Consider the following 26,212-nt stretch of genomic DNA (forward strand, 5'->3'; position numbering starts at 1 on the left):
ATTCGATAGATGTAGTCTCAACTGCTTAAACAACTTTCAAAGTAAATTTGTGCTCAAAGCCGTCGGTGGTGGGGTGAGGGGAAGGCAGAATGACGCGGGTGCAGCGAGAATCTCCACCCGAGCTTCACCTTATCAGCTAGCTCTCCTTCTCCACACAATTTTGCCCTTGCAGCGCATGGCTTTTCTGCCACTTCCGGTACCGTTTGCACGCGTCTTTTCGCGATGCCACCCAAAAAGAAGTCAAAAATCCGCAATTCGACTGATAATTCGGTGAGCTTGCTCAATAATATCCACACGCCGAAGAGCCAGAGGAACACGAAGAACCGAAGACACACCACCCACGGACATGTTTTTGACCTCCCCGCATCCCCCGAGAAGCCTCAACGATCCGGGCTGCTTGAGGAACGCCAGGCCCTACTATCCCGACTTCGAAGTAGCCAGAAAATACCTTCAATACCGGAATCGGCACAATCAGATGAAGAACAACAAGAAATGCCTGAACCACCCGAACAATCTGAGTCGCCTGCGCCACCTGAGGAAACACAGACATTACGTTCTCGACTTCGCAGTGCTAATAGAGGACCTTTAGTACCTGAAATGCTACCACCACCACACAATGCACAGCGGGCACCGCCGACCGAGGACGAACGGATGGATGATGCGTCTGACCCAGAATCACATGATGAAGATGTACCAGAAGTCAATGGAAGTACAGCAGCATATCAAGGGTCAGATATGGATGAGGACGAGGATGAGGTAGCCCACCAGCTTGAAGAGCAACTGCGAACACCACAGAATGGTATGCGAGAAGAAGAGGAACAGGAACACGGGGAACAAGAAGATGAACAGGAGCAAGAAGAGGGAGAAGAGAGATTTTCAACCCCTCCTCTCACTGTCTCTCCAAATGTATCAAGGGAGCGGCCAGAACTTACTGGAACGACTGGCAACGATTCAACCAATGACCCATTGATGTCTATGGAGGATTCACAGGCTGGCTCATCGTTATTCGAATACGATAGTCCCGAAATAACATCACCACACCCTCAAATGAACACTCCGCCCCGGGCATATGAAAGACAAGAGTCAATGGAGGATGGATTTGAATCTGAGAACATGCCTGACGACGAGTCAGATGCGCCAGATGCGCCAGAATATGTGCCTGGGACTGAACCCGAAGATGAACCCGAGGATGACGATATCGCTCGGCTAGATCCTGATTTGAAAGATTGGCTGGTGAAAACTGTCCAAACAACTGATCCGAAGAGGCAGTGGATGGACTTCCATGAGCGAGCTTTTGTACTACCCGATTATGTTCGTAAACCGACACCAACACTATTCGAAGATTCTCTCATGTTGCTTGCACGCGCACAGGAGATTTATACCGAGTTGGAATATCAATCGGTTGATGATGGTCTACCTTCGGGGTTTCAAGCAGACATTGCCAATCTTTGTACATCTACTTTCGCCGAAATTCAAGGCATTTTGAACTTTCCCAGCCTACCAGATGCGAAACAGAATCCCGTCAAAGCTGGAAAATTAGTGGTTCAAGTTGAAGGCTATTTGCTGCCACACATGGCTGTCTTGGTCATTTTGGGCTTCAAAGCATTTGCTGAATACGGCATACCTGCAACGAAGCCGTTCGCCGTGATCTTGAAACTTCTTCGAGATTCCTGTGAGCGTATTAACGATCTAAGGGATTATTATGTGTCTGCGAGTAATCGGCAAAGGTCCTGGAAACTTGGCGTATCTACAAAGCAAATCCAAACGGCTCTTGAATCTGGTAGCTTGAATGTCCATCTGCCTGCTGGAAGTGACGAAGATACAGACACTATGCCATCGTTGTTGTGGCAATGGACAAATGCAGAAGTAGTTGCGCTTCGTCACGCGTTGCAAACATATCGACGTCAGTACTCTTCGGCTCCTCCTATTTGAATGATACTAACTCCCTCTGCAGAAAAGAATCGATACATTTTGACTAAGATGCATTATGGGACTGAACTCTCACGGCATACTATTCAAGATCTGAAGATCAAAGCTCGCGAACTCAACATAGAGTAAGGTCGCGATTGCATGTGTTGAATGGCAAATGGCCAGCCCATCATGAGAAATGGGCCATTGATGTTATTTTTATCTTTTCTTCGAACAACTGCAGCTTTATACCAATTTAGTCCTTATTTTTTATTATTTCTTGCGATCTACATACTATAGAAAGTTTCTCTATAACAGTGACCCGTCCATCACGTACTCAGACCAAGAGTACAAGAGTGAAACTTTGAACTTGCAAACGGGCACGGCAACATGAAGACAGTAAGTCTCTAGTAGTAGCAGACTATGCCCGGAGACTGTTCAATTATTTGTGTACTATGCGATAGGATACTCCGTCGAGATAAGTTTGATTTCTCACTTATCCACGAATCATTCCAGTCGAAGAAAAATTAAAAGAATCCTTCGAGGAAGTTCCAACGTTGACCTCAAAGTCACAAATATTAGATTAGAGGCATGTTACTAAAAGAAACTATGCGACCCACCTCGGCCTACCAAGTAGTTGTTTTTAACTTTGGGGAGTATTGACATCGCAATATTTTGCTGACATTCTAAAATCACTCTGATAAATTGCTCTGTCTGTATACTTGAATCGCATTACTATCTAATCTTGTACAAAAGTCAGCGCATGGCTTCCCGGGCAATATAATTAGAAACTCAGTACCTGAGCCTTCCATTCGCGCCTGCTATATAGTTTTCAATTTCAAGCTACTATATGTCGAGTTCAAGCGTTAAAGGGGGTGACGCATACCTTCAAGTTGTCATTGGCTGTGCCACTAAGCTAAAATTAAGATGAGCGAGCCGACACCCAATGCGCCTTGAGTTCTGTCTATGAAAACTTGGCGCCGCGTCATGTACATGTAGCCTCCACTGTATCTTGAACAAGGTTCTTCAAAGAATTTTGAATTGATTTACGAGTTGCATGAATCTTTTTCTCCCTAGGCTGTAACCCAATACCACTACTAGTAGCTCTCTTTCATCTAGACCGAGATTTTTCATTTTCTATAGAGCTCTGTGCTTTCGGACGTGAAGTAGTCTAAGGTCTCTTCACATTATATAATTGAGCACATATCATGATGCTGATTATCTTACCTTCTCGCCATCTTAGATGGACCTGCTTGCGTCAAATCACATGCGTGTTTGTGTTTAGTATTTCGAATAAAAAGTCCCTTCTCTTCCTCATGGTCGTATGACTGACAGAATCAACTTCATGTATGCAGCGGCAGTCGCGGCCGCGTAGTTTTGCCAATCTTTGTTTTTATGAGAATCAGCGTAGTCGCAAATACCACGAATGACGAGACAAGGTATCGTGTTCATGATTCCAGCTGCTTCCATTTCAACGCACAGAACATTGTGTTCACGGCCAAGACGATCTCGAGTTGAACGGTCTTTGATGAGTCGATTCCCTGATGCAACAAGGCCGTAGTGTATGCGCGGGTGGCTCTTCATTCGCGGTGCTCGTATTTCCTCGGAGCATGTGCATTTTCCGCCAGCATTCACAACACAGTCTGACACAAAAAGCCTGTCTTGAGCTGGTCCTGGGTTATGATATTCGGGCTTTTTGCTTCCAATTACTTGGGTATGGGTGAGAAGCTGCATCTCTGGGCAAATGTCTGGGTCGGATCTTAAGAGGCCGAGTGCAGTCATGAGAAAGCGAGGTGGTCGATTCAAGGATCCGGTAACCTCAAACTGGCCGTCACTAAGGGTCTTGCCTAAGTCATATTGAATCACACCAGAGTAGCCGGCTGTGGGCCAACTGACAACGACATCGCCGAGGCGAATGTCATTCTCTATAGAAGGAACGCCACCTCCTATCCCAACTAGTAGGCAGAACTTCAGACACGGGAAGCTGTCGTCCATTTTCGACGCCACGACTGCTGCTGAATTGGTCCCGTACTCTCCGGATGGAAGACAGGCTGCGGCAACATTATGGTTCCCAATTCGTCCCAACGCGTAGTGATTCGTATCTTTCGAATACACAGGTAAATTCGAATGTCTACTATCAAACAATGCTCGCACAGCCAGAAGTTCCCTAGGCAAGGCACACACAATTCCGACAGAATAGCTGTCCGGAGTGAGTACCTGATCATCATCTGGAGCAGGAGACACAGCCACGTTCGCCATTTTCGAGGCTCGGCTATGACAAGGATCAAGTGGTGGCGGTGGGCACAAGAAGGTCTCAAGATTGGCTAATGCTATCTTCCGTCAGAATTTTAACGGGGTTCCAGATATGGTACTATCATCATAGGCTAAATAGCGGGGTAATTTACGGCGACCGATGAGAGAATGTGATTCGGTCGGACCGAGCCGCTGTGGATGCGAAGAATTGCTCCATCGCGAACTTAATAAACCCATGGCCCTTGACCGTGCTTGACTATACAGAGATAACATGTATTAAGCCAAAATAAATCATAGTCAGCCGCATTTGGAATGTCAAACAGAGGTGCCTTGGATCCAGGGGATATAAATTGTTTTTTTAAATGTTGTCGACTTGACAGGCCTACCTCGGAAGTTCCGCGGAGGTCGTGCTACATTGATGTATAGTATTATCCATGCAGCACGACGGCGGATTTCGGCCACTATACCTAGTCAATACGTTACTAATAGGAAGTGACTGGTATTTGAATATATGTTCCAAGATTTCCTTACATTTGGATATATAGTTGCGCAGGTGAGGGAGAGAGAATGCGGTCAGGACCAATTCAGGTGAAGGAGCAATGAGAGTAAGAAACATGTCTTTGTGCATCCCACTCAATTTTATTGAAAATTCAAGCTTACAACTTGTCCGAAAAATTTCCCACCTCAAAAGTACTTCGTGCCTCAAGACTTTTGAAACAATGCACGGAAAGGAGGCAGTCCTCTCCTTCGACCTTGAGGAAAACGACTTTCTTTACCGGGTCCGACGCGACTCTAGGATTGTCCATGTTTCCGTGTTGCATGGGGACATAATCCTTCCTAGAGAACGCACCGAGAGCTCGCTCATTCTCTCTCATTTGAGAGGTGTTCCAAAGTGGTATGAGAATTGGACAACCCTTACTGTTAGGAAAGGCCTGGATGGTGTCATTCAAAGCGCTGTCGATGAATTTCCGCCACACCCTTTGAATACTAAGCTCCTGGACTCCCAAACCCCAAATTACTTCAACATCTTGATCCTCGAGCGACTACACCGCATTAGTGATCGTGTCTCCCTGGTGTCGCTGGACAACAAACCGAGCATTATGAAGATTGCTAAATTTCGACACGAACTAACTCCCTTACCTACAGCGAGAAGTCACGACATATGCTTCATTGGTGTCTCGTGGCTTTTGCTTTGCGCCGAGGGTTCTCGGGTATGTGTACGAGGAACAGAAGGATCCAACGATTGCATTCTTGATGGAATACATAGTAGGGACCACACCACGGGCAAAAGAGGACTTCGGAGCCTGTGAAAAGACCATTTGACTGCTCCATGAACATGATATCCTCCATGGAGATGTTCATAGGTACAACTTTCTAATGACGAATTGTGGTGCCATTGTCTTTGACTTTGAAGCTGCGACTACCAAGAATATTGAGAAAATTAAAGAATTCAATGGAATCAGATGATGAAATCAGAAGCATGGTGGAAAGGTTCAAGGACAAATCAGGCATTGGAAAGTGCTGCGAGAGCTTTTGATTAACTAACGATTCAACCCTCGGAAATTTCCAATGAGAATATCATTCAAACCATAAAATATTCAAAATTCTTCACTACAAGGTGCTTTTCAGGAGTACGGATAGAGAGCAGACATTGGCTGATGTTTGAGAGATAAATTGGAACGCTATTTAAAAGTATCTACATAGCTCTACGACGTGGTTCAGCGTCTCACGAGACCACCAGCATTTGGAATACCGCTCAAAAACACAGAACAAACGAGGCGTCAATTTCTTCAGGTAAACTGCCACCCCTCAGCTAGACGTTCTCACTCAAACCTAGCATACAAAGGTTTAATCACTTTTGAAACAAGTACGTCAATTGTGTGTCGACCGCTTGGCATCCTTATACTACATCGTTTTGCAGTCACATCTCTCCTTCTTTGTAGTATGTTTTGCCCACTTGTGAAATTCCACGTCCTTTGAATGTCCACAGCTGTACCGAATTTGCTCTTGACTGCATATTAATACACGCCTTGAATCAATATTTCAAACCTCTCATAGTATATCCACTGTAGCTTTGTTCATCATGGTACATACGACCACGGGGTGTGGAGAACAAGGCTTCCCGTCTGCTCAGCCGTACTTAAGCCACATTAATTCGCATGGTCAATACTTTCTAGAGCCTTGTTACACTAGAGCGGCGACGGAGGTTGCGTTAGGTGAGTGCGGGTGATATGGGTGAGAAGTTTATAGACTGGATGATAGAGGTGTGAATGGGGTCAGAATAGGGTGAAAATGGTCACCTAGGGGGTGATCGTTGGAAAGGCCGGGGGAGAGTCTATAATCAAGTACATCTTCGTTAGCCCTGGTCTCATCTGGTCGGGCTAGAGGCTCCTCATTGAATACTTCCGGGTGAATGGCGGATTTTGTAAGCAGTGGGAGGAATGTATGAGGTTAGAGGTCAGAAAGGAAGGCACGCTTACGGGATGTTGACGCTTCCTTATAGCACACGAAGTTACTCTCTTCACAATATGCTTATGCGCTTAACTTAAAATGGTGCGGCTATAGGGCTGCGCATGCACCCCACTATCCCAAATAGGTTTAGTCATATTATTGTACTTTCTAGTCCTGAGTAAATAAATCTTCTCACGCTCTATTTTATTCCCCCATCTTCATCTTCTCTTTCTTTCTCGAACCAACTCTGTGTCTCAACCTCCTCTATCTACCTTATTCTTTCTCGAACCAACTCTGTGTGGTCAATATCTCCACCCCCTCCGTCTACCCCGGTGAAACCTCCAAGATGACGAAGAACAAGAACCAGAAGAAGAAAAATATTGAAACCCAGGTTAACCTCATCTGGAGGGAGTTTGGGTCATTTACGCGACGCTTGGATGTGGATCCTTCAAAGGCAGACCTCCTAGTCCCAAACCTTCAAGCCGCACTACAGCGGCAGCAGGAAATCCTCAAGCCTGCTCCCGTTGAGGAAGTGACGTGGAAGGCCGTTGGAGATCTCACTCGTGACGAAATTGATGAGGGGTTCGGCATTGCGAAGGAGTTACTTCAGTCCGCCGGCCGACAGCCCTGGCCGCCTCGCAATATGATTCCAAGGGATATATCAGCCGGTTGCTGTAAGTCTTTCTCTTTCACAATTGTATTGTGTGCCTTGATAGTGTTGTGTACTGCAAACTAACAGTGAAAAGTAACCTCAATCCAAAGCGTCCAGAAATACATGGCACGCTCCTCACGCAATGAGGCTGCTGCAAGGGTTGTAATCGACCTTATTCTCTTTGACATTCTCGACCAGATCATGGATGGCCACTGCGACATTTCAGGCACCTGGCCCCTCCATATCCAGATGGAGACTAGCTTAGAGTCCAATATGGTCACAGTGAAGGAAAAGGACCAACGGTTCCGCGGGACGAGCGACTATACTCTCTGGTACGGCAATGGTGATGGGCCTGAAAAGGCAATCAACCTTGTTATTCTGGAGGCAAAGGCTCAGATACCTGGGGCTGGTGATGGGCAAGTCCTAGGCTACATGGGTAAGTGTCTTCGAAATCGCATTTTCTCTTATGAAACAATTAATCTGTCTATTGGCTCTAGGCTGCGTCCACCAAGAGAGACGGCTTAAGCCTGGCCGAAGCGCCACAGTGTATGGTGTCGTTACAGACGCCGAGGAATGGCGTTTTTGCCGGATTAACGACGAAGGAAGATATTCCTGGGATTCGGAGATTTCTGGGCAGCTGTCGGGTGACGTGAAGGGTAAGGAGACCGGTTATGCAACAATTGCGACGCTCTTAGGCTTTATTATGGAGCAGGCCATGATTCTATCGCCGTACACGACGAGGATGCACTCTAAAGAGACATCCAGAGAAGACGACGAGCCAATGACCGGCTAGGATTAACTCCCTTGCTTATTAGTCCAGGTTACATGTTCACTCTGATTCAGATTTATTCAGTATCTTTTAGGTTTGTGGAATGACATGGAATAAGAAAGGCAGTTGCTTGAATCCTTCTTTGTTCTTAAAGTAGTTCTGACTCAATTTTGGCTTTAATGAAATCCTCTAAGCGCTGTATCTCGGCAACTTTCTCTTGAAGCCCCTCGAATTTCCCTTTTCTCCTTGGTCAGGGAGCTGGGTAAGCTCTTCCAGGGTTAAGGATGATGGCTTTTCTTTACCTGCCTGTGCAATGACCATATAAGAGCTGGCAGGGGCAAGATTTGTGTCACTTTCAAAGCTGCAGCGTTTTTTCGCACTGCAAAGATGAAAGTTGGCACAAAACTTTTCGTTAGGAACACGGACACAACCGTCAAGAATCCCTTTGCCTTCCTGGCAGTAACGACATGCTTGGTCTCCCGGTGGTACTTCGCCGGTTGATTGGGCCAAGAGAGCCTCAGCATTGCACTTCTTCTGGGCCACCAAATGATTAAAAGATATCCCCGTCCACGGTTCCTTCCCGTTACCAGTTCTTCCAGGTGGTCTGATCGTCAGTTCGCGGATCAGCGACAAGAGACTCATCGAGTTCAGCGGCGTGCCCTTCCTTTGTATATGCCTTTGACTCCGTACCCAGGGCGATTCTTTGGCAAGGTTTGCCCATTTACCGGGGGGAACATAGTGCCCCTAATTTTTGGGGAGGATGGTAGACTAGTGGCTGACACCCCTGTATATATGTTAGTATAATCATATTTGCCACTTATAAAATGCAAATGGACCCCTGACATACTGAGAGGTTAGAGGCTAGAAGGGTGACGGTTGACTGAATGAGTGTGACGATTTAATGGTCCTCAATAAGGGACACCAAGATCTGCAAGGTAGAGAGATTTCGTCAATAGATGGAACGTGCTCCGAGGATGGGAGAGCAGACAGACTTCTAGAAATGAGAGCGGAGTTTTGAGGGGAAGAGGAAAAAAGTGTGAAGAAGAAATAAGGAAGTGGGTGACAGACAATATCCATTCGAGACTTCACCAAAGAAGACTGTTTTAAGGACCGCCCGTATGTTCGAGAATAGCCGCATATGCGATTTTACGCCGAAGTCCCTTTGTTCAGTCCCTTATTATATGTGCTTGGATCGTATTGCGTCGTCGATGATAGCCCGCGTAGGGAATTTGGAGACGCAGAGGTAGCTTTATTATAGGAAGTCTCCAATGCAATCGCCCTTCATCTTGAAAACACCCGTTCCATGCAATACCATCGTCGCGCCGATAACCTGGTCAAAGGATTAACTAGCTTCGTCAAAGATTACGCAGAGATTGTTTCTGAGTGATCGACATCTCTAGTCAGGTACTCAAAACCTCAGCTCCAATTTCGATCTAGCCGATGGCTTCCCTAAGCAGCGACAGACCACTATTACATTACCTGACAGAAGCAAGGATAGTGATGGCCCTATAACGCAATATTCTTATTAACCCCTTTAGAAGAGCCATTACTGTCCCGGAAATGCTACTCGTGTTAGTCACACATTTCCCCTAGGGTGGTGATCCCATTAAGGTGGGCGCTATTGTGTCTGTCTTTCAGAGTCATGGACGGAGGGAGGATGACCCGTTGCGCATTGGCTCTGTTAAGATAAGCATTAGCCATACCGAAGCAACGAGCGGACTAGCTAGTATTATTAAGGTCGTGATGGCTATGGAAAAAGGTATGCTTCTACCCTTAATCAACTTCGAGAAGCCTAATCCCTGGTTAGATTCGGATCATTGGTGACTTAAGGTGTTTACTAAGTTAGAAAAGTGGCTAGTGGCCCCTAGCCAGATGATGCGAGCGTTAGTGAATAGTTTTGGCTATAGAGGCTCTAACGCCTATATTATTATAGAAGACTCTTATAGAACCGCTCTATTAATAGGAAAGTTACTAGTAGTGTTAATAAAATCATTAATAGTATTAATACTTATATTACTAGGACCACTAGTAATAAGTATAAGCTTCTTGGGTATTTATTTATGTCATAAGCCGTCAATAAATGCACGCTTCAAAGCGACTTGTTAGCCTAGTAACGTAAGAGCCACTGATCCAGGAAAGCCACGACTCTGGCGGGAGCCACCAATTCAGGAAGAGCCACGACTCTAGCGAGCACTTAGCCTAGACTAATAGCCCATTTAGTCCTACATTCTAGTTTAGCTAGTATAATCAGTGACTATAGTCATTTTTCACCATATTTAATTTTAATTTCCTTATGCTTTTTGTGGACCTTCGCAGTAGCAACCACTTCCTCCACCTTGGATCGGGACTCCTGGCCTAACAGATTAGCGTCTTGGGACAAATAATCCACTCGATGCTGGACAATGGAGAAACTGCTCCATGCAACCCCTCCACTACTACGTACATATTTTTTGAAAATTACTACAGAATCCTATAAGAAGAAATTTGTTATTTGACAAAAATAAATGATAACATTATGCATATCGCAATAAATATATATAGTTGGTTGCTGGACAAGGTTTAAAACATCGGGATCTGAAGATAGTACATTATTCAACTGTGAAATCAGCCTCCTAGGGGAATACAGGACAAATACCCCTAGTTGACAGAGTCCGAAACCACCCGCGGATACCATCCCATGCGCTTGGAGCTCACCTCCTGCAAATACATCCCTACCATCTTGTTCATCCCCGCTTCCATGGCCAACGCAGTCCACTCGGCCATGGGCAATTTGTTCAACGGCCTGCCCTGTGACTTTCCCAGGTATTCTCCCAATTCATGAACTGGAAAGGCATCTGCACTACAAGTGTGAACCACACTAACTGCTCCTGCGTCGGAGTCAGACAGACTTAGAGAAACAATTCGTTGCGCCACCGTTTCCACATCGACGAGATCTAGATAGCCATCCCAGCCATCCATGTCCGGTGCAAAATCTACTTTCCTTGAGTAGCTAAGGAGATTTCCAAGAATATCGACGTTGGGAGCCTCCTCTCCCACAATCCCCGTTGGTCGATGCAGGACAATATCAAGATTGTACCGTTCATTTGCTTTTTCAAGAAGGCGTTCACTCACCCACTTTGCGACCTGATAACCGTGTGCACTTGAATCTTGAGGTGGTGGATAGGCAGCTACACTCAACTCACGAAGAGGCAGCTCATCGCGCGGAACGAACCCTGCGACACCGGCCGACGAGACGAAATGGATGGGGATGCGGCGTGGTTTGGCGAGGCGCACAAGTTCTGCGGTTGAACCCACATTGGCCTTTTTCAGAGAGCTGTAAGATTTCAGGAATGAGACATCGGCACCATTGTGGACGATGATGTTTGCTCTTGATGCAAGTGACCGAGCCGTTGGGATATCGAGCCCCAGACGGGGGCGAGTCAGGTCTCCGGTATGAATGATGATCTTGGGAGACCCAATGGATATCAACTTCTGTGTGGACTCTTGGGAGCGAACGGCAATGCAGTGCACCTCGGAAACGGCAGAGGATGTAACGAGGCCCTGGAGAACGTGTTTTCCAAGGAATCCAGAAGCACCAGTGAGGATCACGATCTTCCCGGAATTTCCAGTCATACGAGAAGATTCAACTTCAAGTTTAGTGTACTCAGAATCATGCTCTGATTCCGGCACACTGGCCTCATCTTCCCATACAAAATGACTGGAAGAAATCAAATGATTTGACCAGAGTCGCCGAGCCATCGCTTCAAGAGAGCAGGATTCAACCAACTCCACCAGGGGAATGTTGACTTCGAGCTGCTCTCTAAATACTACCTGCAGTCGTACCAGAGAGAGCGAGTTGCCGCCAGCCTCGAAGAAATCAGTGTCTTTGGTGATCATAAGACCCTTTGACGCTGTTTCTGGAAGGACCTCCTGCCACATTCTAAGCAGTGTCGTCTCATTCTCGTCGAGATTCACCAAGGCCTGTTCATCAGGGATTGAGTCAGGTAGCAGAATTGCATCGAGGGCTTTTCTATCAACCTTCCCGTTGACGCTAAGTGGTACTTCGTTTATCGAAACGATGATTGAGGGCCACATATATCTGGGCAGAGGGATCCTCTGGCGCAACTGCTTCAAATAAGTAGTTCGGTCAGTGCCCTCATCTAGAGCGCCATTGGAAAAGACTGCAAAGGCCACGAGGAATGCATCAGTGCCAGCTCCACGTACACTGAGTTGCACATTGGCGACCTTTCCTTTAGATGCTTGGAGCACAGCATGTGCGATCTCATCCAGCTCAACACGTTGTCCGCGTATTTTAACCTGGCTGTCCCCTTCAAGTCTTCCAAGAAACACCAAAGAGCTGTCGTTTAGGAGTCGTCCACGGTCTCCAGTTCGGTAGACCACATGCGACTCTGGTAGACCCGACAAGCCGGCAGGGAGAGTTGCACTCGAGAGGAATTTGGCATCTGACAATTCGGGTTGGTTTAGGTAGCCTCGTCCAACTGCAAGACCACTGATGTAAATTTCGCCTGGGAAGCCGGCAGGGAGAGGCCTGCCATCGGGTCCAACAATATGGACTTGATAATTCGGCATCGTGCGCCCGACTGGACAGTAGTTACCATTGCGACCACTGTCAATGGCTAAAGGCACATCGCCGCGACAGCATGAAACTGTGATCTCTGTTGGGCCGTATACATTGATGAGCTGCAGCTGTGACAGGCGAAGGGATTGGAATTCGTCCCGCAGGCGATCAGTCACCTTTTCACCGCCAGAGAATGCGTATCTCCAGTGGCTGCAGCGTCGTAGCCAGTCATAACCGTGCTGAATTATGGCCGAGTACTCAGAAGGCACCGCCATCGTGTAAGTGATACGCTCGTCCATGATAAGCTGGGCGAGCCCCAGCGCGTCTCCTCGAATCGAGCTGGGGGCCACGACAACGGTGCCGCCATTACAAAGAGCAATAAAAATCTGCTCAATAGCCATGTCAAATCCCGGGGAGCTCTGCTGCAAGACTCTCTCCTGCGAAAGTCCATAATGGTGAGTTACCGCGGCAAACTGGTTGACCCAGTTGCGATGATCCAGTAGAACCCCCTTCGGAGTACCTGTTGAACCACTGGTGTAGAGAACAAAGGCCGGCTTGTCTGCATGAGATTCATTTTCCTCGTACAGACCATGTGGAGAGTCTGCTGTGAGTAAAATCTCCATCTGTCTTACGGGCATGGTATGCCCCTCGCCCAGGACGGAGGCGCGTTCGACCATTTTGCTGTCGGTGAGCAGAACACAAGGCGACGAGTCACCAATGATCGAAGACAGACGTTCGTGGGGATTTCGAGAGTCTAGAGGAACGTACGCAGCACCAACACGGAGGATGGCGAGGATGAAGACGATCATGTTCACTGAAGGTTCACTCAGAATGGCCACCTTAGAAGCATCTTCAACGTTGAGATCCTTCAGCGCCCTCGCGGCTCGGCCAATTAGTTTATTGAGCGTACCATAGGTAATCTCCGTGTCTGTGAAGCCAATTTTAATAGCAAAATTGTCAGGATATCTTTTGATTGCCACATCTACCTGCTGGGAAACTGTAGTCTCCCAACCTTCCCACGCTTCGACCACCGGACCACTGCCGATTTCTGAGACTAGCGATGGATCTAACTGGGAGTGCAAATTTACCTCGCTGACAATACTGTCGGGAAGCTGTGACAGCTGATCCACTAGCTCAACATATATGTCAAGCAGACGGCCACAATCCTGGTCCAGATACAGAGAAGGTGGCATCGTAAAGGAGAGCGCGGTATCCTGGCCCGCAGTCTCAACAATACTGACAACGAGGTCACACCCGGTTTTCGCGTCCTCAACTTCAACCATATCCATGGCGCAGGACGCAAATGTGGATGGTCCACGAATGCCGAGGGTGTAGTTCAGTAGTACTTGGAACAACGGACTGGATGTGGAGGAGCGTGGAACTTTGAGCTCCTCCAACAGAACATCAAAGGGAACCTTGGAGTGTGCGAGTGCACCGTAAATAGACGTTCTAGTCTTTTTGAGCAGTTGCGATATAGTCTCCTGACCACAAACACGGAGCCTGACTGGGAGCAAGTTTAGACAGAATCCCACGGCGTCCACATATCGGTCGTCGTATCGGTTTGCGTCGGCAATTCCGATACAAAAGTCGTCGACCGAGCCATCAAGGAGTTGAAAGAGAAGGACCTGCAAGGCTGCGGCATAGAAGTGGAAGGAGGTTGATCCAGACTGTCGACTGCACGCCTTCACTTTAGCCACTGTCTCTTGCTTGATGAAAGCATGGGTTGTGAAGCTCTCGGAGATGCGCAGGGGGGGTCGAGATTGAACTCGAGATAACGGTAGCAGAGGAAGACATCCGACCGGTGATTCGAATTGCTGTTTCCAGTAATCGAGGTCTTCCTTCATGGCCTGGCCTTTGAGTTGCTCTCTTTCGGCGACCGCATAATCTAGGTACTGCGGCGCTGGTTTCCAAAAGCCTGGCGATGTATATGCTTGATTTAGATCCCCCAAAAACGTTCGGAGGCTGATTCCGTCCATAATTATATGGTGGTAGCAAAGCATAAAGACATGCTCTTTTCTTGACAGCTGCAGGATGGCGGCTTTCAAGGTCTGGCCGTTGTCAAGGTCAAACACATGGTTGCGGAAGTCGAGAAACTGAGCATGAACATCCTTCTCATGGACGATAGGCCTTTTTTCGAGTATAAAGTTCTCCGGATGGAAGGTGAATTGCTCGGGCTCAGCGGTAGCTGCATTGACTCCAAAGGCTGTATGCAGGGCCTCGTGGCGTTGAATAACTTCTTGGATTGCAGCTTCAAAGCGGTCACAGTCCAAGTTACCTTGCAGTTTCCAGGCAAATGCCACATTGTATGCCGAGGGGTCATCACTATACCGATGCGCAAGCCACATCCTCTCTTGAGCGTGAGATAGGGGGGCTGTTCTAATTGCTGCAGGTGCCTGCAATGACGATGGAGCGATATTATCTCCCATGCAGCTCGCGACATCAAAGTTGGCTGACTCGCCTTCAGTATCTACTCAAGTAGTCAAATTTGAAATTCTTCTAAAAGATAATTCTCGGGAAAATGAAGTGATCAAATACCTGCACTTGACCCAGGTGTAGGGATGCTCCTGTACTCGGTCACTGATTCGTTGGATGGTGTGGCAAGAGAAAGATCGATACTTGATTCAAGCTCATCTATATAACAGCGATTGTCGTCAACAAGGGATATACTAAGCTATGACACAAGCAATAACTCTTTACCTTGAGTAAATGTCTCGGCATTCGACTGTATAATTTCCACCACATCCACAATAGAATTCTTTTCTTTCTCAACCATTGTTACGCTCATCACCGGTGGGCTAGCTGCCGGTGGGCTGTCCTGAGAGTCAGAAGTCTCGAAAGTGAGAGACAACTTGCCCAAAACATCGCGACATATGTCCCGAATTGACGAGCCGCCGATAACCTTCAGTACTGGCACATCCACATTCAGCTCCTTGAGAAACCAGGAGCGCACCTCTACCGCAATGAGAGAGTCGATTCCTAAATAGCATGGTTAGTTGGCATAACTGATCGGGATTAAAATACAGAAGAGAAGAAGAACACGTACCGACATCCACCAATGGGGTGTCTTGGGCGACTGAATCGACCGACATCTGCAGTATGGTTGCGAGACGACTGGCGAACGAAGTACAAAGGATCGACTCAGCTTGGTCAGCCTGTGAGGCCGCCTTGAGTTGATCCATCACAGGGATTCTGGGAGATGCCGAGGCGTTCGCGTCTCCGGCCAGCACTTTCTTATCCTCCCACTTCATGTGAGAGAAGCGGGGATTGCTTAGCCACAAAGGAGGTGCTGAGTCCTCCTCTGCAAGACCCAGACGCTTCTGCATGCCACTAGTCAACACGGGCTGACGGCCCGAGCCAGGTCGCCCTGAGATAACGGCCTCGGCGAACATGTGGTGAAATAGTGGCTCGGATATGGGCTGGAACTTGTGAGAACGTAGTGAAATCACAGCTTTTTGGTTGCGGGCGACATATCCAATTCCCACAATCTTTCCTATATCAATGACCGAAGCGGCCAGTCCTCGCTTTCGGCGGTTGGCAGCCAAGGCGCAGCAATACATGTTTCCAGCATTGTAGTTCGACTGCCCGCTGTTACCGATCACGCTGGCGAGTGAAGAGAGCATGATGAAAAATTCCAAGGACTGGTCAGTAGAGAAACACTCGTCCAAGTGACGAGATCCGTCAATCTTCGGTTTCACAGCGGCATTCCAGTCCTCGATATCCATATTCGAGAAAAGCTTGTCCTGAAGTACCATAGCGCCGTTCACGACTCCTCCGATCGGGTGCATGGTGGTCTTGACTTGCTCAATGAGGGCCTTAGTCTGCTCTTTGTTCGTGATGTCGTTTGCGAGCAACTTCACAGTAGCGCCCCGGTCTTTGAGCCGCTCCACCCAGCCTTCCACATTCGGAGGACGACGACTAGTTAGAATAATATGACGCGCACCATGGTCCGCCATGTAATCCGCGACTGAGCGACCAATATCACCGCTGAGCCCGAACAAGATGTACGTTTTATGAGCCGAGAACAAGCCGTCAGTCACCGTTGGGCGAACGTGCACCGTGACTGGTGAGTTTGCCGTCCAGTCGACAACCGCAAATGTATCCTGCAAAATAGCACTTAGTATAGGAAAGTATAGGAAACAATCTGCTGTTTTCGAGGCGACCCACCTGGAGACGAGATACGACGTGATCAGAGTCCAGTTCTTTGATATTAACCACAAGCCCAGTGGTAGAGTCCTCCTCTGCCGGTTGGGTGCATGCCCATGCCACAGCCCTAAAGATAGTCTCAACTCCCTGTAGGGCGTTGGAGGGGAAAGGCTGGAGCTGGTTAGTTGAGAGAACAAGACATCGGTCTCCTAGCCGGCCTGCAATTTGAGCATGCAGCTGCTCTGGGATCGGTGTGAAGCTGATGAACACATTTGCCCTGGTCCATATGTCCCCGCTAAATTGAGACTTTGGCCCGTATGGGTGCAACAAGAGCCACGATTTTGTCTTTCGTACTGTGGGGTCTGTCGTCGTGAAAGTCAACTCGATTCCTGATTCCATCGCCAGTGACCGTGCAAGACCGGCGAACATCATATCAGGTTCATGTAGAATGATACGGCCCAAAGATGGAGTGAGTGACATAAGCTTTTGTGCCTGGAGCCACATGCTAGATAATCTGAGTACGTCTGGCATATCCAAATTTTGCTGCTGTGGAAGGACGAGAAGGTTGCTCGCGGAGACCACTGTGCTGGAGGCAAGCTCTGAGGTGACAGCAGCCACAACCTGGGACGAGTTGTGCATTTTACCAACAGATAGAAACTGTGGACGGCCATCCGTGCCCTTCATTGGGTGCACCAGGGAAAACAGGGCGTCGAACGTTGAATCAGCCGGCGATGATGCCAAAAGGCTCTTTCTGGCCACTCCCCTAGAGAGGTCACCGTTCAAGTTGTCAATGACAATCTGCCATTCTGATGCGATAGCTGACTCGGTGATTAGGCGTCGATCTGAGTTCAACTTGTCATTGAGTTGGCGGTTGGACACCACACGCGGAATCTGCTTCTGGCAGGAGACATATGCCACCTCAGGCTCTGGTGTCCACAGGTATGATGCGTCCAATGTCTCGGCAGCTACAAGTCGAAGTAGTTCCTCTGCAATGATTCGAGCATTGATATCAGACTGTTGGGCGATATCAAGGAATTGCAACTTGAGGTCCGGGTTCTCAAATGTCATGGTACGGCCAAGCCCATAGATTGCCATTGAATAAGGCGAATCTTGATAGGCACCCCGAGTAACGTACAGGACATGCTTTGCATTGGAGAAGAGGAATTGGAGGGCCTTGAGCTTCTCGGGTGTGGTAGTCTCCAGTATGGGTTCATCGAGATCGTCCAAGCACACAACAGTAAATCCGGGCTCGGGGGCGGCATCCTGCAAAGCAAGGAGACTGTCTGTGAGGGTGATCTCCGAGTTCCAGCTGCGAAGTTGGCTTGCCAACCCCTTGACCATTTGGGAAACGCGAAGGGTCTTCCCTCCGACAATGAATAAATCTTGGACATCGGGCGCCATGTATGGGCACAGCAGTGGCTCTCGCAGGAACTCTACCATCTCATCAATGGCCTGGGACACAATGAGAGAGAGAGAATGCTTGCGAGAGTCCAAGTAGTCCTGTCGGATCACGTCTACTCCAGAGAAACCTGAATCACTGAGAATCTGGTCCCATTGTAGCGGATTGATTGTTGGCGAGTATCTACGGCCATCATCACCACCCAGCCACCAGCCTGGCAGACCGGACATGATAAACTTCAGTCGCAGCATGTCTCCTGTAACCTCATTCAACAGAAGGTAGCCGCCTGGGCGCAATAAACGACGCGTATTTTCAATTGTTACCCGCAACTCACGAGTAGCGTGCAGGACATTCGACGCGATGATCACATCATACGACCCCTCCGTATAGCCCTGGGTGACTGGGTCCTTCTCGATATCCAGTGCACTGAAGATCATTTTTCCATGGCTATATTCCTCCAGTCGCGCTTGTGCCTTCTCGAAGAATCCCGTGGAAATATCAGTGAAAGTGTAAGATCCGAAAGACCCATCAATCTCCTTCAATACGTCGAGTGTCATACCGCCAGTCCCTGCACCAATCTCAAGGATCTTCATGTTTGGAGATTGGTGGGAAAGCTGCTTTGCAATGTTCGAAAGCTCCCTGTTGACTTGAGGGACACCAAGTCCAGTTTGGTAGAGACGTGTCAGACGCTCCTCCTTAAGCATCACTTCCAGCAGTGGGACAGTGCCACACACGTAGGAGGGGAGGTTCTCACCCACTTCCATCACCAACTGCAAATCAATTTGATCGGGAAATCTCTTCACCAGACCCTGCACCGTGGTGTATGTGTCCGAAAACCACTCAGCTTTAAGTGAATGGTGGCTACCGCTCTTCACAATTGGAAGTAGATGGTTGCCGAATTCGAACAGACGCTGGTACCACCATTCAAACTTCGACACTTGCTCTGCAGTAAATTTTTCGAGAAGAGTGCGGAGGTAGTAGAATGCCACGCGCTCATTGGTCTCAACTGCATCAAGTTCCTCTGGGTCATCTTTGTGTGACTCCAATGCCGTCGACAGGCCATCTTCCACCGGGGCCACTGCTGGCTTCCAAATAGTCTCCGCAAACAATAATCGGTCAGTTGCAGCTGTCTCCTTTGCAAAAGAGCGGCACATAAGCCCCTCGAGTTGGATGAGCTGCTCCCCGTTGGAACTATACGCACCCAGGCTTCCGACTATGCTCACGGCAGAATCCTCCGTTATGTTTGCCTCGATGTCGACTCGAGAATCATCCTGCTCACCAATGCAAGCAAGGGGACTCACCCTGATACTCTCGATGCTGGTTGGGAGATATGGAGTCCAGAAGGAGCCATCGCCTGGATAGCAAAAGGCTGCAATCACCGTTTGAAAACATATGTCAAGAAGGGCGGGGTGCACGATCAGCTCCTCGGTATAGTCTTGGTCCATCATTGGCTTAGTGGTGGTGGAGGTGGCGTAATTTCTGGACCGACAAATATTCTCCATCTTGCGGAACATTTCGGTATAGTCCAACCCAATATGGTTCATCGAGTCATAGAAATCCTCAGTATCCACGGGGACAAGGCCAGGGATGGCCTCAGGGCGAGGCGGAAGAAGATTGGGAAGAACATGTGTGCCAATCTGTTCATCGCTCAAGAACAGCGTCATTCGACCGCTGGAGCATTGGTTCATGGCTCTGCCGCCATTATCAGGGCATGAATAACAGGCAAAATCTGTGACAATTTTCGTGTTCGTAGACTGGATGCGTTTCAAACAGAAGAGAATCTCGACCCCAGGGCCTGACTCCTCGAGTGTTATGGCTTTGCCGATAGAAATGTTCTCCAGCTCAATTAGGTGGACATTTTTGCCAGCGGAGAGCGATTTCGATGCTTCCAGAGCAAGGGCCACATGGCCAGCTGCTGGGAAAAGGATCTGGTCTTGAAATTTGTGGCCGCGCGTCCAGGGCATCTCATCGAGATGAAGAATGTTGCGCCAACGGAGATCGTATCCATCCACATTATCTAAGCATGCTGTTCCAAGGAGTTGATGCACTCTGCGAGAACGTTGTCGGAAATTTTTTGACAGACGTGATTCCTTCCAGTACCGCTGTCGATGATCCCATTGGTACCCGGGAAGATTTTTGCACAGGGCAGGGGCACGATCCGTGAGGGATTCTGTGAATTGTCCCAGTTGAACTCCTCGAGACGCGAATCGCTCCCACAGGAATCCCACCAATGATGAAAATGCGATATCATCACGCTCTCCCCGATTGAGTGAGCCGTGATATGGGATAGTAGCATCTGTCAATGCTTTGATAGTCTGTGTTGTTGGTCCCTTCAATGCGGCATGCGGTCCAATTTCAATAGCGACATCGAACGGGCCATGGTCCAGCACGGCCTTTTCAACGGCTTGGGAGAATAGAACAGGCTGTGCCATATTATCAATCCAGTACTTTCCTGAAAGCTCTTCAAATCCAGTGCTTCCTGAGCGCATGGTCTCGCCATGAACACTCGAAACCCAGCAAGCACCATTTGGAGGCTCGACTTGAATGCCGCAGCCGTTCAGTGAGTTCAGATAGGGAGCAGCGCATGGCAGCATATGGTGTGAATGGTAGGCTTTATCGACCTTGAGGACACGAGCAAAGGTACCTTTCTGATCAAGCTGGGCCTTGAGCTCGTCAATCGCGTCCTTATCTCCGGAAATTGTCACGGTTGAAGGCCCATTGCTCGCTGCCACGACCAAGCGCCCACAGAATTGGGTATCATTGCACAGTTCTTGAGCTTCAGTAAATGATGTTCCTACAGCCATCATGCTACCTCCTTGGGATAATGTACCAGCAGCATGTTTGGCGTGCACACCCCTATAGTATGCTACGCGGATGGCGTCTTGGAGGGAAATGATACCCGCAGCATAAGCAGCACCAATCTCACCAGACGAGTGGCCCACGACTGCAGAAAATTGGACATTTACGTCACGCAGAAGATCGACCAACGCGATTTGTACCGCCGTACACAATGGTTGGGAGATCTGGGCCAAATGGACTTTGGAGTTGGATCCGGCCGCACTCATCTCCTGGTGGAGCGACCACTCCGGGCCATCGGCTAGCTCATCAAGAGATTGCTCCATTGTTTGGATGGAATCGGCAAATCTCTTGGATGTGCGTAGAAGTTCCGCGCCCATAGATGGCCACTGTGCTCCCTGCCCCGTGAAGACTCCCAATATTTTAGGATTTTGGCCAAGGGCCAGCGCTTTAGTCCCAAAAACAGCTGTTGGGGTCTTCTCCACGGCTAAGACAGCATTACGCATGTTCTCGAGAAGCTGTTCCTTGGTTGCCCCTGAAAAGCTCTTTCGGATTGGGAGTTCGGTTCTCTTGGTTTGTAATGTCCATGCTAAATCCAGAAGGCGTGCAGAAATGTCTATTTCTGCCACATGAGCTATAAACGCCTTCACTGAACCGACTAGTGATGAGTCTGAGTTGGCAGAGAATACATACGGCGTGACTCCTAGCGAGAGAGATGGCTCGGGTGAGGTCTCATCTCGGTCGACATCGTAGCTCTCCAGGATGGCATGGGCGTTGGTACCACCGAACCCGAAACTGTTCACACTGGCACGGCGTACGGCTCCATCAGAGACAGTAGGCCATGCGATTGGTTGCTGTGGTATGCGCAAGTTCTTTGTAAAAGGGACCACTTTGGGATTTAACTGGTCCAGATGCATATTGGGTGGAATGACCTTGTGCTGGAGTGCCAACGATGTCTTGAGCAGACCTGCCAATCCTGCGGCACCTTCTAGATGTCCAATGACAGTCTTGATTCCGCCAACATGGAGGATGTTTGGTTCGTCAACCGAAGGCATGGCTTGGTCTCCAAAGAAGGCACGATGGATTGCCTCTGCTTCAAGAGGATCACCGACAGGCGTTCCGGTCCCGTGGGCCTCGAAGAATTGTGGACGATCTTCTTTTCGAGTCAAGTCGAGGCCGGCATCACGGTATGTGTCGCGGATCAATGCCTCCTGGCTGAGAGGACTTGGCATAGTAATTCCAGGGGTGCGACCATCTTGATTGACACCAGTGTTGCGAATAATGCACTCGATGTGATCTCCATCGCGGATGGCGGCTGACAGTGTTTTCAGCATTACTGCAGCAACACCTTCTCCACGTCCGTATCCGTCTGCCTTGTCGTCCCACATTCGGGATCGGCCCTGAGGTGAGAGCATGTGCAGCTTTGATTCAATAATGTACATTTCGGGTCCGAATATCAAATTCGCACCAGCTGCAATCGCCACAGGGGTCTCTCCTGATCGCAGACTTTGTACCGCCAGATGGACGGCAACCAGAGATGATGAGCAAGCTGTATCAATTGTCATACTAGGGCCCTTCCAGTTGAAGAAATACGAGACACGGTTGCTGAGGATGCTTCGCGTGGTGCCTGTGCCGCTGTATTTGGGAATTGTTTCCATGTCACGGAGGTGGATGTCGTGGTAGTCGTTGGTCATGAGGCCAACGTAGACCCCCGTCTGGGTGCTTTGAAGGTCTTGAATGCTGGTTCCTCCATTCTCTAAGCATTCATATACAGTTTCCAGCAAGACGCGGTGCTGGGGGTCCATGGCCTCTGCCTCGCGGGCATTCAGAGAGAAGAAGGGGGCGTCGAAGACACACGGGTCCTCTTCCAGGAGATATGAATGACGCACGTTTGAAGTACCATGGTGTTCACCATTTTGATGATAGAAGCCGGCTGGGTCAAATCGCTCGGCGGGAATTGGGCAAAGGACATCACGGGGATAATGCAACAGCTTCCACAGTTTGGAGGGCGTAGATGCCCCGCCAGGGAACCTGCAAGAGCTGCCGATAATGGCAATTGGTTCAAGATTTTGGGTATCCATATTCAGTTGAATGAACGAGTGGGTTGTACCGATGCAATCTAGATGTATGTACGCTCACATGTAGAGCTAGTATAGTGTGATTTGTAACTGGGAAGGATTAGCGCTAGCCTGTCTATATAAATATCATCATTATCAGAGCTGGGAGAAATTACTGGATACAAACTAGGCCATTTCTGATCCTCGGTCTCAATCGGAGGTCTTTTTGTTTTTCGCATCGTTCATTTGGGGCAGTGAAGCCGATCCGACAGCCCTAAGCCGGGGCCACAATTTAGCCCCCAGTCAGCCCCAGCGAGTGGGCATCGGAGGCCGATGCCGAACCTGCTTAGGCCGAATGGTTTGTTTTCTTGCATTGAGCAATAATATTAGCAGATATCGGTATGGTATTATGCTCTTGGTTCCCACTCTTAGGTTGCAGAGTCACAATCACAATGTATACCTTTTTTGACTCGGATTTCTTCCACTTTGAATTTCTTCGAGTGTTAGGTACCGCTCCCTTCGAGGGATGCGACATCGGTGAATGCCTCGAAGCAATTGCATGTATCAAAAATCATGATGCCGAGAGCTGGTTCGACGCCTGGGTCGCGGCAGCACGCAAAGCAGAAGCCGTCGCTGCCGCTGCAGAGGAGCGCGGAGATCGCGAAGCCGCTCGCTGGGCATGGATTCGGTCAGGGAACTATTTTCGCGCAGCCGAGTACATGCTGCACTGCACTCCCAAGGACGCCCGACTTCTGGATACGCTGGAGCATAGCGTGCGCAACTTCCAGCGTGGGTTTGCTCTGCTGGCCGACCCGGCGGGCCATGGAGGCGAAGTCCTCTCGCTCGAAATCCCCTACGAGAATGGCTTGACGCTTCCTGCGTACCTGTTCATGCCATTGCGACAGGCGGGATCAAAGGAGCCCATCCCCGTCGTGGTCAACAGCGGCGGCTTTGATTCCACTCAAGAGGAGCTCTACTTTTACATTGCCGCCGGCGCTCGTCGGCGCGGGTACGCCGTTCTCACATTTGACGGTCCCGGTCAGGGAATATTCCACAGGCGACTAGACCAACAAGCTGGCTTCCCAGCCCAAGCACCCAAGGGTTCCTATATGCGACATGACTGGGAGGCTGTCATCCGTCCCGTCCTCAATCGGCTGTGGGAATACAGCGAAGAAAACCAACAACTCCATCTCGATCTCGATCGGGTATCTATCTTTGGCGAATCAATGGGCGCTTATTTTGCGCTACGCGGCGCAGCTGATCCCCGGATCAAAGCATGCATTGCGATGGACGGCTTTTACGACATGTGGGACATTGCCGATTCGCGTATCCCCCCTGTATTCTTGAAGGCTTGGGATCGACTAGGCGATCGCTTTTTTGACCGCGTCATCCGCTCGATGGGCAAAGTACACTTTCGCACGCGATTTGAATTCGCACATGCGCGATTTGCTTTGGGATTGCCGACGTATGCACAGGCGACGCGTGCGTTCAAAAAGTTCTCCCTGCGTGGGGATGGAGAGCAGGGTGAGTACTTAGCCGATGTCAAGTGTCCCGTATTTGTCACTGGGGCAGCGGACTGGGCGTATTTTCCTGCCCAGGGAAATGCCACGAAGATCTACGACGTTCTTAGTCGGCTGCATCCCGGAAATGCTAAACTGTGGGTGGCTAAGGGGGTGGGCTCAGGGGGGTTGCAGGCTAAGGTGGCGGCTATTTCATCGGTCCATGACAAGACGTTTGAATGGTTGGACGAGGTTTTGAAGATTGATCGAAAGGGAGAGAAATCTTTGCCTTAGGTAGTTCCAAAGTTTGTTGTTCTAATTGCATGTGTCATTGCGCTTGTTTCAAGGTTGTTCCTTTCAGAGCGGTCACGGTGTTCTGTCACCTATGAGATGTGCGCACGCGACTTGTTTCGAGTAGCGTATGTTTATGCTCGATAGGTACACATTTATTATCTAGGTTAATCTGAAACTGTTTCAATTAATTCTAACAAATTTCCATTAAGAAAATACCTTAGAAGGAAAAAAACATTTGGAATGTTCCATGTTCGACGTACTACTGGTAATGATATATATCTTGGCTCGTGACTCTACGCGGGGGCCTTACAATCAATACTAGTAGTACTTCACGACAATTGGGAACTTGAATAAAATGTACTCCAAAAAGGTATCCCTTGAGTACCTTATCTAATACATGTAGTAAAGTTCTCACATTTCCAATGCAGCTTGCTGGTGTGAAGGCCCCGTTTCCATACTAGCATGAAACCCCATTTCTTCTATGTAAGTTCAACAGATCCCCGCGATAGCGCGAATTACGTGCGAGCGCATGTTAAATAAGGTCATTTTAAATAATATTCAACTATAAAGTAGGAAATATTCATTTGTGGTCAAATGGTTAAACCGTTCGATAAATCTTGCTATTAAAGCTTGGAACATTTGAACCGTTACTAAAGTAAAAATAGCGGTAAAATATTCTTTCAAATGAATCACGATGTTACAGCACAGCATCACAGTACATATAGTATGCATATATATATGTAGTTGATATTAAAATCTTTACTGTCATGCTACGTTTATGTAGTATAGCAAACATCAAACTATCAGCTATGCGCATTACATTCAGCTCGGGATGTAGGTTTAGTTGAGCCGGCAATGATCTGCAATGATCGGCATACCAAATCCTAGCAAAGCCCCCGAGGGTATGATCCCTAGTAACAATTCCGTGAGTCACAAACACTCTCAAATTTGATGTTCTATCTCAACAAATGTCATGGGATGATAAATCTTTTACGAGGGCTATCTCTATTCAACTCAATGTCTGACTCGATGTCTGAGAAACGCTTGTCTGACCGTCGAAAATGGTATACTCGGATCGATGCACAATTCTGTGAAAAAGGACAGAGAGATACAAGCTATCATGTTGCCAAACCCGACAGGAGTGAGGTGTTTGGGCCAAGCCGAGACTCCCTTGAACATCATTCACCTTGGACTCGATGCATTGCCTTCCCGAGCCCAATATAATTATTGTCTACTCCATGCGGATCCATTGAATTCAGCAGGGCCCTCCGCGGGAGATCGGCCAGCCGCTGCAGCAGATCTATTCGACACGTTTCGATTGTCCCAACTAGCCGTCTCGACCGGGGGCTATAAATGTATACTAAAGCCTTTCAGAATTTGAGATCTCGCGCCACGCACCTTTTTACTCGGCAATTATCGCAGGCCGAGTGTTG

At 48.6% G+C, this 26,212-nt stretch overlaps 7 protein-coding genes across 7 annotated transcripts; 4 read left to right on the forward strand and 3 right to left on the reverse strand.

Annotated features, from left to right (window-relative positions):
* Nucleotides 1-222: 222 nt before the first annotated feature.
* Nucleotides 223-1,932, forward strand: N7478_007770 (uncharacterized protein; the record flags this gene model as incomplete). The annotated part of the gene is made up of 1 exon (XM_056923984.1): nucleotides 223-1,932. One exon carries the CDS (start codon nucleotides 223-225, stop codon nucleotides 1,930-1,932), a length of 1,710 nt encoding a protein of 569 aa, XP_056776710.1.
* A 1,290-nt stretch (nucleotides 1,933-3,222) lies between these two features.
* Nucleotides 3,223-4,167, reverse strand: N7478_007771 (5'-methylthioadenosine/S-adenosylhomocysteine nucleosidase family protein; the record flags this gene model as incomplete). Its single annotated transcript, XM_056923985.1, has 1 exon — nucleotides 3,223-4,167. The coding sequence occupies one exon, from the start codon at nucleotides 4,165-4,167 to the stop codon at nucleotides 3,223-3,225; it is 945 nt and encodes a 314-aa protein (XP_056776711.1).
* A 713-nt stretch (nucleotides 4,168-4,880) lies between these two features.
* N7478_007772 (uncharacterized protein) lies at nucleotides 4,881-5,484 on the forward strand (the record flags this gene model as incomplete). Its single annotated transcript, XM_056923986.1, has 2 exons — nucleotides 4,881-5,234; nucleotides 5,308-5,484. The coding sequence occupies 2 exons, from the start codon at nucleotides 4,881-4,883 to the stop codon at nucleotides 5,482-5,484; spliced, it is 531 nt and encodes a 176-aa protein (XP_056776712.1).
* Nucleotides 5,485-6,958: 1,474 nt separating this feature from the next.
* Nucleotides 6,959-8,057, forward strand: N7478_007773 (uncharacterized protein; the record flags this gene model as incomplete). Its single annotated transcript, XM_056923987.1, has 3 exons — nucleotides 6,959-7,286; nucleotides 7,359-7,700; nucleotides 7,762-8,057. 3 exons carry the CDS (start codon nucleotides 6,959-6,961, stop codon nucleotides 8,055-8,057), a joined length of 966 nt encoding a protein of 321 aa, XP_056776713.1.
* A 165-nt stretch (nucleotides 8,058-8,222) lies between these two features.
* N7478_007774 (DUF3716 domain-containing protein) lies at nucleotides 8,223-8,675 on the reverse strand (the record flags this gene model as incomplete). Its single annotated transcript, XM_056923988.1, has 1 exon — nucleotides 8,223-8,675. One exon carries the CDS (start codon nucleotides 8,673-8,675, stop codon nucleotides 8,223-8,225), a length of 453 nt encoding a protein of 150 aa, XP_056776714.1.
* Nucleotides 8,676-10,670: 1,995 nt separating this feature from the next.
* Nucleotides 10,671-23,010, reverse strand: nrps14 (PKS-NRPS hybrid synthetase psoA; the record flags this gene model as incomplete). Its single annotated transcript, XM_056923989.1, has 5 exons — nucleotides 10,671-15,058; nucleotides 15,127-15,222; nucleotides 15,289-15,567; nucleotides 15,635-16,691; nucleotides 16,756-23,010. 5 exons carry the CDS (start codon nucleotides 23,008-23,010, stop codon nucleotides 10,671-10,673), a joined length of 12,075 nt encoding a protein of 4,024 aa, XP_056776715.1.
* Nucleotides 23,011-23,438: 428 nt separating this feature from the next.
* On the forward strand, nucleotides 23,439-24,779 carry psoB (hydrolase psoB; the record flags this gene model as incomplete). The annotated part of the gene is made up of 1 exon (XM_056923990.1): nucleotides 23,439-24,779. One exon carries the CDS (start codon nucleotides 23,439-23,441, stop codon nucleotides 24,777-24,779), a length of 1,341 nt encoding a protein of 446 aa, XP_056776716.1.
* Nucleotides 24,780-26,212: the final 1,433 nt, after the last annotated feature.

This window comes from Penicillium angulare (genome assembly GCF_028827245.1).
Source record: "Penicillium angulare strain IBT 27051 chromosome Unknown utg000005l_segment0_segment0, whole genome shotgun sequence".
Classification (NCBI taxonomy): domain Eukaryota; kingdom Fungi; phylum Ascomycota; class Eurotiomycetes; order Eurotiales; family Aspergillaceae; genus Penicillium; species Penicillium angulare.